The sequence below is a fragment of the Harpia harpyja genome, chromosome 10 (assembly GCF_026419915.1).
Source record: "Harpia harpyja isolate bHarHar1 chromosome 10, bHarHar1 primary haplotype, whole genome shotgun sequence".
Lineage (NCBI taxonomy): Eukaryota > Metazoa > Chordata > Aves > Accipitriformes > Accipitridae > Harpia > Harpia harpyja.
Window position 1 is genome coordinate 3,736,355 of NC_068949.1, and position 15,723 is coordinate 3,752,077.

Here is a 15,723-nt window from a genome sequence, read left to right on the forward strand (position 1 = left end):
AGTTATACCATATATTCCAAAAAAGTGCAACTCCATCAAACATACCTCCACAAGCCTGCTGGTATGTTCTCGAAATATAGCAGCATATTCCTTTATTTCTTTCTCTCTTCCATTTTTAGCAGCTTCAATGAGAACCAGAAGTGGAACAGTGGTATCTAAGAAGGAGTCTGAGATGTGATCTATAATGGCTTTACGGAGCTGCAAAAGAAAGCATTACATTAGTATCTACTAATTGGACTATTTATTAAAGTCTACCGTAATTATTGTCCATTAGTATTGTATAACGTAAATATGTACACACTGTATTCCTGCATTATTTGCAGGATTATGTGTCTGAAACCTATGGCAGCTGCAATTTATCCATTACACAGAAAACTCTATATAATTTCAGGGACAATTTTAATATACCACTATCTAAATATGCATGTTTGTATGTGTGAGTGTGTGTGTGATTACAGATACATAAAACACTTAAAACATGCAACAGTTCTGTTGAAATCAAGGGAGCCAAACAAATATCCATGTTCTTTGAGGAATAAACTACTTAAATGATTCCACACATGAAAAATTACTGTTAGACCAAACCTAATGTCTCCTGGGTATTCTCTCTTGAAGTTCAGACACCAAGGGAGAAGGCTATTTCATTTTACAAATAAAATATTAATTTAATTATGTTTGTACTCACAAAATAGTCTACATCACATGTTTTCATAATTGCAAAATTTACCCAAGTATTTTCTACCTTGTTGGAAACCCCAACGATACAGTTTGATTAGCAAAACAGTAGCCTTCATGGTAATTATATCAATGAGATTACTGATTATGCCACCTGATAATAGATTAATAGAGCAAGAAGAACTATAAATGAGTCTGAAGTTCAATTTTCTCTACTTAAATTAATTGTTCTTGAACTTCTTAAATTATTGAAGTGTAACATTCTGCTACAAAATACCTCTCTTAAATTAGGTTCCATGTGAGCTTACAGCTGATCATTGGGACATCACTTCACTTAGGTTATTTTCCATGTTATAAACCTACACATGGCAATTGTTCATTTTAATCATAGAATACTACAAGAAATATACCAATTGTGATGATACATGTAATGCAACTAAATTATCAAGTTCACTGAATTTCCTACTGCAAATAATTATTTTTACAATATATAAAAAAAGGTATTGATTGGAACAGAAGAGAACATAAAAGGCTTTTAAGCTCTTATAAGCTGACAGGTTTGTTGCCAAAGGACGTGTTTTCACTTAGCATTTTGTTCCAATGTATCTATGTGAAAACTCAGTAGAAGTAAAGATGCCTACAGCTAGAAAAATGCAAAAAATCACAATCTTTTTGGTGCTGCTGTCCTTGTAGGTAGGGCAGTGAACATGCACAGCAGAAATAATAGTACAGAAATCTGTTGATTGTTAAGACAAGATTTGGATATGAATTCCACCACCAGCTTTTGGATAGCCTCACCATCTAAAGCCAGCTCTCATTGACTCAGCAAGCACATGGGACAGACAAATCTTAAAAAAAAAAAAAAAAATTACAAGTAAGTATTGTCCTGGTTTCAGCTGGGATAGAGTTAACTGTCTTCCTAGTAGCTGGTACAGTGCTATGTTTTGAGTTCAGAGCGAAGAATGTTGATAACACTGATGTTTTCAGTTGTTGCTCAGTAGTGTTTAGACTAATGTCAAGGATTTTTCAGCTTCTCATGCCCAGCCAGTAAGAAAGCTGGAGGGGCACAAGAAGTTGGCACAGGACACAGCCAGGGCACCTGACCCAAACTGGCCAACGGTGTATTCCATACCATGTGACGTCCCATCCAGTACAGAAACGGGGAAGTGGGGGGGCAGGGATTCGCCGCTCGGGGGACTGGCTGGGTGTCGGTCGGCGGGTGGTGAGCAATTGCACTGCGTATCATTTGTACATTCCAATCCTTTCATTATTGCTGTTGTCATTTTATTAGTGTTATCATTATCATTATTAGTTTCTTCTTTTCTGTTCTATTAAACCGTTCTTATCTCAACCCACGGGTTTTGCTTCTTCTCCCGATTTTCTCCCCCATCCCACTGGGTGGGGGGGAGTGAGTGAGCGGCTGCGTGGTGTTTAGTTGCTGGCTGGGGTTAAACCACGACAGTCCTTTTTGGCGCCCAACGTGGGGCACGAAGGGTTGAGATAACGACAAACCTGACCAGAGCTTGTTAAAACAAATTTGTTATAAGCATTCATTATATCGGTCTAATAGTTGCTGGTCATTATGTTGATTTATGTGTTCTTAGAGTTGTTGCTCTGGTTTTTAAAGTTCTGTTATGTATCACCTCGCTTGCTGTATGTAGTCCCTCTTCTGCTGCTTATCATCCGTGGGAGGTGGATTAAGGTTTTCGCTTTGATGTATTGTATAACACTGGTTTATGGTATGATAAAGTCGTCGGCTGTGGGATTAATCCGGTACTTGCACCCAGCATTGTCACCTTTATACTGTGGAAGCCATCTGTGGGAAACTATTAATAATTATACCATTTACCTTTCCTCCTTGGAAAACCAGTCTATGGGTGGGATACCTTTCTTCCCCTCTCCTTTCTCCTTCAGTCCAGTTACAAAGGTGTTTGAGAATTTTGAAAAATTTGAATACTCTTGGGATGTTGGGACCAGCACGGTCCTAGCCCTACTGCTAGGAATTAGCATGCTTCTGAATGTGGTTCAGCTCTCATTTAAGGTTAAACAACTATTTAAGAAAATCACCCAGAGATCTGCCCCAAGGCTGGATAATTATGAGTGGCAGGGTGTGTGGGGTAGTATGGGCAAGTACCTAGAAAAGTGGGCACCTCCAGTGTTTTGGAAATTCACCCCTGAACAAGTGCAGAATCCAGAAGAACTAGTAAAATATTTGGAAAAGGTATGCTGTCACCCCGGCAGCTCCAGAGAGATACAAATTACTGCAACGTGCTGGGGCCTGGCCCATGCCTATCGAGCCCTGTTCGACACCACTCAGTACCCTCAAGGGGAAGAGAAGGTCTCTGGACCTAACAACAAAACGATGAGCACTGTGGCTATCCAAACCTCAGCGACAGGCACTGCAGCCCCTCCAGCCTCGGCAACGAGCACAGCAGCTACCCAAACCTTGGCAACAGACACTGCGGTTATCCAAGACCCGGCGAGCGGTACTGCAACTGAACCAGTGGACCAACCTGCACCAGTATCAGTTGCCCCCGTACAGAAAAAGAAATATACAAAAAAATCAGTTCGCTTAGCGAAGGATGAAGGCGAACCAGGGTCATCACGGGAACAGGAGGAAGAGGCAGAACCAGAGGTAATAACCCGGTCCCTATCCTTGAGTGAGCTGCGGGATATGCGAAAAGATTTTGGCCGCCGTATAGGTGAGCATATTATCACCTGGCTCCTCCGATGCTGGGACAATGGGGCTAATAGCTTGGAATTAGAAGGTAGGGAAGCCAAGCAGCTGGGATCGCTTGCCAGGGAAGGTGGCATTGACAAGGCAATTGGAAAAGGGACACAAGCCATCAGCCTCTGGAGGCGACTCCTGTCAAGTGTGAAGGAAAGGTACCCCTTTAAGGAAGATGTTATATGTCAATCAAGCAAGTGGACAACCATGGAAAAAGGTATCCAATATCTGAGGGAATTAGCTGTGCTAGAGACAATTCATCATGATCCGGACAACCCACAATTACCCAAAGATCCAGACGAAGTCCAATGCACACGACCCATGTGGCGGAAGTTTGTACGGAGCGCACCATCGTCCTATGCCAACTCACTGGCAATAATGACCTGGAAAGACGAAGAGGCACCGACAGTGGATGAAGTGGCTCGCCAACTCCGTCAATACGAAGAGAATCTCTCCTCCTCCCTACAAGCCTGCATTTCGGCTGTGGAGAAGCTGTCCGAGGATTTCCAGCAATTCAAAGAGGAGATGTCCTGTTGCCCACCTGTAAGGACCAATGTCTCAGCTATTAGGAGTGAGCGCTCCTCTGCCCAAGAGAAAGAATATAGAAGGTACACACCGCGAGGTGCCCTGTGGTTTTACTTATGTGATCATGGAGAGGACATGAGGAAATGGGATGGAAAACCTACCTCGGTCCTAAATGCACGGGTACGTGAGCTGCGAGGAAAAAACACCACAAAAGGGGATTCTACCAGGAAAAATGCCGCTCCGGTTTCCAAACAGAGTAGAAGGGCTGATCTTATTTCTGATCCTCTTGAAGGGACTTCTGAGCCAATTTTACGAGAAGTGAATACTGGATACTCTGACCAGAATTAGAGGGGCCCTGCCTCCAGCCAGGTGGAGGAAAGGGATAACCGGGTCTATTGGACTGTGTGGATTCGATGGCCTGGCACGTTAGACCCACAGGAGTATAAGGCTCTAGTAGACACCGGCGCACAGTGTACTTTAATGCCATCAAGTTATGAAGGGGCAGAACCCATTTCTATTTCTGGTGTGACAGGGGGATCCCAAGAGTTAACTGTATTGGAAGCTGAAGTAAGCCTAACTGGGAATGAATGGCAGAAACACCCCATTGTGACTGGTCCAGAGGCTCCGTGCATCCTTGGCATAGACTATCTCAGGAGAGGGTATTTTAAGGACCCAAAGGGGTATCGATGGGCTTTTGGTATAGCTGCCTTGGAGACGGAGGGCACGGAACAGCTGTCTACCCTGCCTGGTCTCTCTCAAGACCCTTCGATTGTGGGGTTGCTGAGGGTTGAAGAACAACAAGTACCAATTGCTACCACGACGGTGCACCGGCGGCAATATCGCACCAACCGAGACTCTCTGATTCCCATCCACAAGTTGATTCGCCAACTGGAGAGCCAAGGAGTGATCAGCAAAACTCGCTCACCTTTTAATAGTCCCATATGGCCCGTGCGAAAGTCTAATGGGGAGTGGAGACTAACAGTTGACTATCGCGGCCTGAATGAAGTTACGCCACCGCTGAGTGCTGCCGTTCCAGATATGCTAGAACTTCAATACGAACTAGAGTCAAAGGCAGCCAAGTGGTATGCTACAATTGACATTGCTAATGCGTTTTTCTCAATCCCTCTGGCAGCAGAGTGTCGTCCACAATTTGCCTTTACTTGGAGGGGTGTCCAGTACACTTGGAATCGACTGCCCCAGGGGTGGAAACACAGCCCCACCATTTGCCATGGACTAATCCAGACTGCACTGGAAAAAGGTGAAGCTCCGGAACACCTGCAATACATTGATGACATCATCGTATGGGGCAACACGGCAGAAGAAGTCTTTGAGAAAGGGAAGAAAATAATCCAAATCCTTCTGAAAGCCGGTTTTGCCATAAAAGAAGGTAAGGTCAAGGGACCTGCACGGGAGATCCAGTTTTTAGGAATAAAATGGCAAGATGGGCGTCGTCAGATCCCAATGGATGTGATTAACAAAATAGCAGCTATGTCTCCACCAACTAATAAAAAGGAAACACAGGCCTTCTTAGGTGTCGTGGGGTTTTGGAGAATGCATATTCCAAATTACAGTCTGATTGTAAGCCCTCTCTATCAAGTGACCCGAAAGAAGAATGATTTTCAATGGGGCCCTGAGCAACAACAAGCCTTTGAACAAATTAAACGGGAGATTGTTCACGCAGTAGCCCTTGGACCAGTCCGGACAGGACAAGATGTTAAAAATGTGCTCTATACTGCAGCTGGGGAGAATGGCCCTACCTGGAGCCTCTGGCAGAAAGCACCTGGGGAGACCCGAGGCCGACCCCTGGGGTTTTGGAGTCGGGGATACAGAGGATCCGAGGCTCGCTATACTCCAACTGAAAAGGAGATATTGGCAGCATATGAAGGAGTTCAAGCTGCCTCAGAAGTTGTTGGTACTGAAACACAGCTCCTCTTAGCACCCCGACTGCCAGTGCTGGGCTGGATGTTCAAAGGGAGGGTCTCCTCTACACATCACGCGACTGATGCCACGTGGAGTAAGTGGATTGCACTGATCACACAACGGGCTCGCATAGGAAACCCCAGTCGCCCAGGAATTTTGGAAGTGATCACGGACTGGCCAGAAGGCAAAGATTTTGGAATGTCGCCAGAGGAGGAGGTGGCACGTGCTGAAGAGGCCCCGTTGTATAATAAACTGCCAGAAAATGAGAGGCAATATGCCCTGTTCACTGACGGATCCTGTCGCATCGTGGGAAAGCATCGGAGGTGGAAAGCTGCCGTATGGAGTCCTACACGACAAGTTGCAGAAACTGCTGAAGGAGAAGGTGAATCGAGTCAGTTTGCAGAGGTGAAAGCCATCCAGCTAGCATTAGATATTGCTGAAAGAGAAAAGTGGCCAGTGCTCTATCTCTATACTGACTCATGGATGGTGGCAAATGCCCTGTGGGGCTGGCTACAGCAATGGAAGCAGAGCAACTGGCAGCGCAGAGGTAAACCCATCTGGGCTGCCGCACTGTGGCAAGATATTGCATCCCGGCTAGAGAATCTGGTTGTAAAAGTACGTCATGTAGATGCTCACATACCCAAGAGTCGGGCCACTGAAGAACATCAAAACAACCAACAGGTGGATCAGGCTGCCAAGATTGAAGTGGCTCAGGTGGACCTGGACTGGCAACATAAGGGTGAGCTATTTATGGCTCGGTGGGCCCATGATGCTTCAGGCCATCAGGGAAGAGATGCAACATATAGATGGGCTCGTGACCGAGGGGTGGACTTGACCATGGACACTATTGCACAGGTTATCCATGAATGTGAAACATGTGCTGCAATTAAGCAAGCCAAGCGGTTAAAGCCCCTGTGGTATGGAGGGCGATGGCTGAAATATAAATATGGAGAAGCCTGGCAGATTGACTATATCACACTCCCACAAACTCGCCAAGGCAAGCGCTATGTGCTCACGATGGTGGAAGCAACCACTGGATGGCTGGAAACATATTCTGTGCCCCATGCCACCGCCCGGAACACTATCCTGGGCCTAGAAAAGCAAGTCTTGTGGCGACATGGCACCCCAGAACGAATTGAGTCAGACAACGGGACTCATTTCCGAAACAACCTCATAGACACCTGGGCCAAAGAGCATGGCATTGAGTGGGTGTATCATATCCCCTATCATGCACCGGCCTCTGGGAAAATTGAGCGATACAATGGACTGTTAAAGACTACATTGAGAGCAATGGGGGGTGGAACTTTCAAACATTGGGATACACATTTAGCAAAAGCCACCTGGTTAGTCAACACCAGAGGATCTGCCAATCGGGGTGGCCCTGCCCAGTCGGAATTTTTACATACTGTAGAAGGGGATAAAGTCCCTGTAGTGCACATAAAAAATATGTTAGGGAAGACAGTCTGGGTTACTCCTGCCTCAGGCAAAGGTAAACCCATTCGTGGGATTGCTTTTGCTCAAGGGCCTGGGTGCACTTGGTGGGTGATGCGAAAAGATGGGGAAGTCCGATGTGTGCCTCAAGGGGATTTAATTTTAGGTGAGAACAGCCAGAATTAAACTGTATATTAGTTGCTATATAACCCTGCTACTGTATATTATCCTTACTATAATTATGTGCTATATCCATAGTACTATAGTAAGAATCACTTAGATCAAGCAAGAAAAGAACTGTGATAAAACTGAGCAAAGCGCAGTAGTGATGGAACCAGAACTGACTCCAGCATGCAACAATCCAACGGTGCACACCATCCTCCTGCTGCGCCAAATGTCACCTGCTTGTCACACTGCACTGAAGCCCAATTCTGCTCTACCGACTGAGAGGACTTTGCACCATCCCTCCTGCCCAGAAAGACTGGTATGACAGATGGAGCCCAGAGTCGGAAACTAAATGAACTCAATGAACATTTTATGAACATGACCCATGAACTAAAGGAATGATATCTCTGTGTGTGTATACATATATATATATATATCATTGCTCATATGTCTTAAAGGGATGGAAAAGTGATGATTGATCAGGATGTAACTAAAGGTATGGGAACTGTGCATGACGTCAATGGTATAGAATAAGGGGTGGATACTGTCCTGGTTTCAGCTGGGATAGAGTTAACTGTCTTCCTAGTAGCTGGTACAGTGCTATGTTTTGAGTTCAGAGCGAAGAATGTTGATAACACTGATGTTTTCAGTTGTTGCTCAGTAGTGTTTAGACTAATGTCAAGGATTTTTCAGCTTCTCATGCCCAGCCAGTAAGAAAGCTGGAGGGGCACAAGAAGTTGGCACAGGACACAGCCAGGGCACCTGACCCAAACTGGCCAACGGTGTATTCCATACCATGTGACGTCCCATCCAGTACAGAAACGGGGAAGTGGGGGGGCAGGGATTCGCCGCTCGGGGGACTGGCTGGGTGTCGGTCGGCGGGTGGTGAGCAATTGCACTGCGTATCATTTGTACATTCCAATCCTTTCATTATTGCTGTTGTCATTTTATTAGTGTTATCATTATCATTATCATTATTAGTTTCTTCTTTTCTGTTCTATTAAACCGTTCTTATCTCAACCCACGGGTTTTGCTTCTTCTCCCGATTTTCTCCCCCATCCCACTGGGTGGGGGGGAGTGAGTGAGCGGCTGCGTGGTGTTTAGTTGCTGGCTGGGGTTAAACCACGACAAGTATACATTCGGAATTTTTTTTTGTCTTCTAACTTACTGTAGCTTATCACATTAGGGTATACTATCTGGATACATTGTATGTTCTCAAAAGTAATTTACAAAGACAAAGGCTATGGGATTCCAATACAAAACTGGATTTTTACTGTCATGTTCACGTTCCCAGCTTTATTCAGGCTGGAATTTTAAAAAATAAAAAGAAAGACATAATAAAAAGTTTCACTACCAGGAACAAAATACATTGAACCTCCAGTCCTCCCAAGTTACCTGTTAAAATTTATGTGTTGGAAAAGTCCAACTGAAGAAAACAGACATACTCGCCTGTTTCAAATTAAGTATGTGAATGTGACCTTGAGGAATCACAGTTTAAACATTAAGATTTCAATTTACAATAATCAGCAACAAAAAGCTGTGGAACTATATCCACAGCCGATGATTCATTATCTCCAAAAGAAATATTTGGGGATTCTGCATAGCCCAGATTGTAGGACTTTCACAGCCTTATTGTATTATTTGAGGACCAGTGACTGCAATGACCTTAGTCATATTTGTGGTGAGCTCGAGGCATCAAATTTTCAAGCCAGCAGCCTAATTTTCTCTCTCATCACATAATTCTTTGCTGTAGCTTTTTACTAGTTTGCTTGGTTTAATTAACCTTTCACATATAAATTATCATTATTATTTTGTTCTAAGAAATCCTCTATCCTGCAATTAAACAGTGAAACGCATCTTCTTCTTCTTCAAAAAAAAAAAAGATAATGCTGTGTCTTTGCTGAATACAAACAAGTTTGAAATTATGTTCCTGTTTCAGCTATGCAAAGGAATACATGAAGCTGATTTTCAAACGATGGCTTATGTAGTATTAAAGAATGAAGAAATACAATGTAGAACAAAGAAAGGAAAAAGACAAAATAAAAAAGGAGTATCTGAAACAATATCTATTTCTCTTCATCCTAATCATAACAACCATTTTTTTCCATGACTCAGTAAGTTTGTTTCTGACTCTGGCCAGCTCTAAAGCAAAATGCTAAAAGCTAAGTAGCCATATAGGGAGACATATAAAGAGACAAAGAACAGCACCAGTAGTGCTAGCAGGCAATACTAGGGAAGTTATTGTGCTATAATTAAAATTTTTCTCATATTTTTAAGTGAAAGAGACACCATCAGAAGAGGGAAAGCAGAGGGAGGATGGCATCTGACAAATTGTTTTATTTTTAAGGTGCAAGGTCTTATTCTTCCTTTGAGCAGACTGGTACAGAAGTGGAAGCATGGAGAGTTTTTGTTTTGATATCGAAGTGCATTAAAAAATAACATAGAAACATGTTGTTTATAAAACACGGGGCATAAGTTCGTCAAAAACAAACAGTGGAGGGTAGAGAAGAAAATCCCAGCAGCTGTTTGCAACACTATTAAACATCAGTATCCTGATGAGTATAGAAAACTGTGTTTGCCTCTATTTGCCAATTGCCTCACAAGACTACACTGGCAAAAATCGTGGAAGAACTAAAGATTAGTTATTCTTGAGGGATCTCTCTTGCCTGTTTCAAAGGGATGCCAGGAAGGCAATCTCCTTTGTGTTCAGAAAAAGCTATCCATGATGAAGCAGCAACATAGAAATATAAGAATATAATGAGGAACAACATTTATTAAAAAAACAACCAACCTAAACTGTGGAATGACCATAGGGGGAACATCTGTGCACTCCATTCACAGTACACTGGGAAACAACTGGGAGGTAAGAACCCAGTGTGGTAATTTCTCAGAACTAGAAATTGGAATGAATACGCAATGCCTTCCTAAATATTCATGCAGCTCTACTAGGCAGGGAAGCAGTGATCTAGGTAAAACTGCACATGCAGAAATGACATGCACATCTCTGGCACAATACAAGAAAAAATCAAAACAAAACAGAATAGTTGAAAATCCCCACAAGTACTGGCCAAGTTCCTGAAGTGAATACAAATCATTTCATTTGAAAAGCCAGAGATTTTTACAACTTCCAGAATACACTGTTCTTGAGATAGCTTCTTTTGCCTTCAAGTCTTGCCAGATTCCTTCACTTTACTAACTGTGGTTTACAAAGATGTTCCATAGGGGCCCATGGCATAACCCCCAATCAGGTGGTAACTTATATGATTGTTTTGTTTATTGTGCACTACACTGAAGAGATTTCAAAAATACAACTTCATAAGGTTTCATCTTCAACCCCAATTTTGCAGAGGCAAACCCAGTAACTAACTGAAAGCAGAGTACATTGTGCACACCAAAGCCCTGAATCCACTATGAGTGCCTAATGTAATACCAGCTATGGTACATAGATAGTATCATTCAAAAAAATTTTAAGTATTATGAAAGCTGTAAGAGTAGACCAAATAGCAATTTTCATGTTTCTATTAAAAGTGGTGGAAGACAGGATATTGAATGTTCATAAGTGAAAGCAAATAAGACTCTACTGCAATATCTGCAGGCACAGAACTCAAAATTTCATGTTTCCCAGATCAGGAATTAGACATGCAGTAAGAACTCCTCCTAAAACAATTCTTATGCAATTCACATGTATGAACACAGAATTGGAAGAAGTAGATGAAATATTTCTCATAAATATCTTCCAGTGGAAAACGTCAAGAAACCATAGAGCCACTATGGTTAGACAAAACTACTGGTTCTAGACTGATTATAAATTGGGCATGATTACGTTCAGCCTGAACATTTTACAAAGGTTTATAGAAATGCACAAATTGAATTAGTTAACTGATTTTAAACACCGTAACCGAGTCAGTAAACTGTTATAAGTTAGAGTTTAATTAACTCATGGATGAGACTGTAGGACAGAATAGGAGAGTTCCTAGACACACTGAGCTTGTGACGCAAGTCGCCGGGTGTCTGAGCTGAACATATTTTTGATGGATTGTGAGCAGAAATTGGATAGCTAGTTAGTTGTAAACACTATATTTATATTATATTCATCTCATCTTTCAAGGCTTCCCCTGGCTGATTATGGGAGACAGGAAGGAATTTATTCATCATCTTGAAGCATAGGCTGGCTTGTAAGACTGTACACAAAGTTGGGAGGGATATTCTTCCACCAGAGAGTTGATAAATAGCCACAGCTAGAGACAGGATGAAAGCAGCGTGTGCTCATGTTCTGTGTAGCCATAAATTTTCATACAGTTGGTTGGGACAGCCTGGCTGAAAGAACTACTGGCTTTCTAGCTCTCCATTCTAAACTGGCACATTATACACTTTCAACATAATTTGCAATTTTTCTCAAAGATGTTCCTTGCAGAAAAAGGATGTAAACACAGCTGATGTCTACTGCTCACCTTCTGCAGGACACTGAAGTGGATTTTGGTCCATGTCTTACGTTAGTTTTAGAATACTGAGATGCAAGATGGGTGGGTGGACTGTGCACCAGGTCTTCCAAGCACCCTTTTCTGCTGTGTGAGTTCTCACAACTGTAAAGAACTAGACATAGTGGCCCAGTGGTCCCTTCAAGGTATCTGTGCCAACAACCAATAATAATTCAAGCTTCTTTAAAACAAAATGAATCTTGATGTCCATAGTACATCACTGATATATTTCTATAGCAAATACATATTTAGACATGTACACGTGCAGAGTTTTGCCTATGCACATACATATATTCAGCCAGTATCATCTGGTAGGGTTTCTTCCCAGAATTTTGAAAATTTGTACATATACATTCTGTGGAATAGTGTAACTATCTTGAGTTATTTTTTTAATATAGAAGAAATCTTTATTTTCAGAATGCAGTGCTACAAAACCTGAAAATAGCAATTTGGAAAAGGATCCTTCAAGCCTCCTTTTCTAGCTTTTCAGTTCCCCAGGTTGCTTACCTGTCTGCGGAGGTCTCTTGTCTTCTTGCACATGCTATCTATTGCAACATTCAAGGCATTACTTCTCTCTTTCTTGTCAGTCTGTAATAAATATGATAGAAAACACAACAATGGTTGGTTGTGATCTTTTAGCAAGCATGTTCTTTGTGTCCTCAGTTCATCAGAGCTTTTGGTAAATCATACATGCTTAAGAATTTTTTTGACTTTTAATACGTTTCAGGAGCCACTGCCACAACATTCACAGAATGCCAGTTTGTGATGTTAAGCATAATCCACTGAATCAAAACATGTGCTTTACTAGCAGTATATACGAACAAAATTAAACACTTTATCTTCTGAATTGCTGTAATACTCTTTTTATAATCCAGGGTTACTTATGGAACAACATTAATATAATTATTATTACTGATGCCAATCCTTTATCACCATATTCATATGAAAAATCATTTTATCTCTCTACAAGTAATTTATAAATTCAGATGCCCACAATGCAGTTTGGTAGTGCTTTAGTCTGCAGCATTCATTATTTTACTTCTGTAAAACAGAATGGGTGAGTTTCACAATGTCTAAGATGCTGCAATGCAAACATTGTCAATGAAAATGGACAATCTCTTCATCTAGCAGCACATTCATTCTCAGGATCAATAGAAGATTGAGCTCTTGAGATATTTGAGAGGTCTTAAGAGAATCAGTTGTATACTTTCCAAACAATCTTAACTTTTTATTTCTATCTATAAGCAAAGTGCTTATATCATTACTAGCTATTTGAAAATTATAGTTAACACTTTTATTGTACTGCCTAGCATTTTTTCTATGCAATATTACCATGGTAGTTCTGTGTCTACTAGCTGTTTTGAATAATCTTTTTTTCACATCAGCACAGATACGATATGAAAATCCAAACTGCCTGATGAACTTTGTTTCTCTAATGCAGTCATTCATTACTCACTACCTTGGACTGCCCAGGTCCAAAGGAAAAGAAATCACAAACAGTGAAAGTGTCTTTATACAAAGTCTTAAGTCAATACACATTACATTTCCAGGGAAAGGACCAGATTCTCATAAACGTTAAAGAAATAGCTATGTACACTGACTATAATATTTGGGCTTCAGTTACAGTACACTAGGAAGTCTACATTATGAACATAACTGTCTCATTTTGTAAATCATACTAAAATAAATACTAGTGAAAACAAAAGTAGCAATATTTTAGTAGGCACCTAGGTGTATAACCTTGCTATATACAATGTAACATACTTCATAGTTATTCCCTTGCTAAAAAATAATAATCTGTGAACAGAGCAATATGCTTAATATTAAAGCAAAGACTAGAGATGATCAGGAAAGAACTTGTACATTAGAAGTGAATGTGTAATGTAATAAATGGTTTAAAATGATTAGTACGTTCCCTATCAACTGAAAGGAACAATTACTTTAAAAAACTGAGCTTATATATGCAGGGTGACTTAGAAATTTTCCTACTACTTTCTGTTTCTGAAATTCTTTACAGTCTTCACAGGGATCAGACGATCAAACGCAAGTCTTGGAGAGAGGTCTGAACTTCACCTTGAAACCTTCAAGGAATCCCTAAAGGTAGATACTGACTTTCTATTTCAGAGTAATGCGACCATTTCTCATACCAATACTTGCATAGGAACCAAAGTAAATAATGACTCTTCTACTATATTTTGCAAGCTATTGTCAGCCTTGACAACAAAATTGATTCCTTCTAAACTGCTAGGTAAACAGGACCAGTAAAAGCATTGTGGATACAACTCAGCTTATGCCTATGCATTTTCAGATGACAAAGATGTAGTTCCACATTGGCGCATCCTTTAAAAACTTTATATTTAGAGCCTATATTTCTAAGAAGACAGAATCAATGTAAAATATTGGGGTTTTTCAAAAGTTTTCTAGTAAGCTATAACTTTGAAGGTGGCAACTAATAATACAACCGTCTCTAAGCAAACCTAAATCTTCGAGGCAGCTAATTTGAAATAACCTCACTCAGCGAGTGGCATAAAAATATTGAACAGTGAACAAGGAAAAAAAATACTTCATTCGCAAATTCTTAATTGTCAATAGTCAATGTCTAGAAAGCAAACCTAACTATAAGTGAAGTTTTTCTTCACCTCGTGTTTTCCCCAAGAACAAAATACACCGTAAAATGCAGCATCTGAAAACAAACAAGTCTATCCTGAAACAGTTCATTCTTGTACAGTGTGACTGAATTAAGAAAAGCACTAGGAAAATTATGCACATTATTCTAGGCTCTGGATTTCAAAAATCATGTGGTTGAGCTCAGTCCTTTCAGTTTTCCTGCAGTCAGCTACAGTTTTATTCTGTAAAATATATATAATAACGGTTATATGGTTCCCTTGTGAAGATACGACAAGCAATATCCAGCTCCTATTTCAATGCATTTTTAACATATGAAACATTTCACAAGCACTAAGTCACATTGTTATTAATACTCCACTAAGCGAAAACAAGTATTTTTAATGAACACTGCATAGCCTGAAGAGAAATGCTGAGTATTGCCAATAATACAGGCCTATCTATTTCACACACTGGCAAACAACATTAGTTGAATGACTCAAAACCCACACGTGCAGAAAATCTTTCCTGTTGGATTTTCATTTAAAACAGTGCACATCTAAGGGCAGATTCTCAGTTGAAACAAATCACCATATCTCCACTGTTTTTAATAGAGTTCATTTATATCAGCAGGGGATCATGACCTTCATGGGCATTACAGATCCTTCTGCACTCCAAGGTACACCGATGCAAACTAATATGTTTGCATTAGCTACACAACCTTGAAGGACTCAAGAATATGTCTCCAGTGGAGTCTTCGGTGGGTACATGCCAACAGTTAACAATATTAACAAAGACAGCAGTAATTCTACAACATTCATATTTCGTTGAGTTGAAGAGATAGCTTAAACAAAGGAATACAGTTATTCTGATAAGGTTTTTAATTTCACTTTGTTTATAATTCTGAAGTGCTACAAATTTTACCTAATAGTTGCACTGTGTCTCCCATCTGAACACTGACCAGTAGATTATAAAGAAGATTTGGGTAGAACTACTTAAGTGATCATCTAATCTCTTCAAGAACTGAGGCTTATAGATATGGGCTAAATTTATAAAAAATTATATAAAAAAGGATATATAAAAGGATACAATCATCCATAGGTATTAAAACAGTAAATACTATTAGTATTCATTATGTGAATCAAAGAACATCCCCCCTTTAGCCATAATCAAGAATTCAGTTACAACACAGAACTG

The 15,723-nt window shown here is 40.8% G+C and overlaps 1 protein-coding gene across 3 annotated transcripts in view; it reads right to left on the reverse strand.

The window, feature by feature from the left end:
* The window catches only part of CTNNA3 (catenin alpha 3), a 568,565-nt gene that overhangs the window by 249,867 nt on the left and 302,975 nt on the right, over window positions 1-15,723 (reverse strand). For all 3 annotated transcript variants that reach the window (XM_052799302.1, XM_052799303.1, XM_052799300.1), the window contains exons 8-9: window positions 12,430-12,510; window positions 46-198 (exon numbers count right to left, since the gene is read on the reverse strand). In XM_052799302.1, the coding sequence (XP_052655262.1) occupies window positions 46-198; window positions 12,430-12,510 (234 nt within the window). The remainder of the gene's footprint in view (window positions 1-45; window positions 199-12,429; window positions 12,511-15,723) is intronic.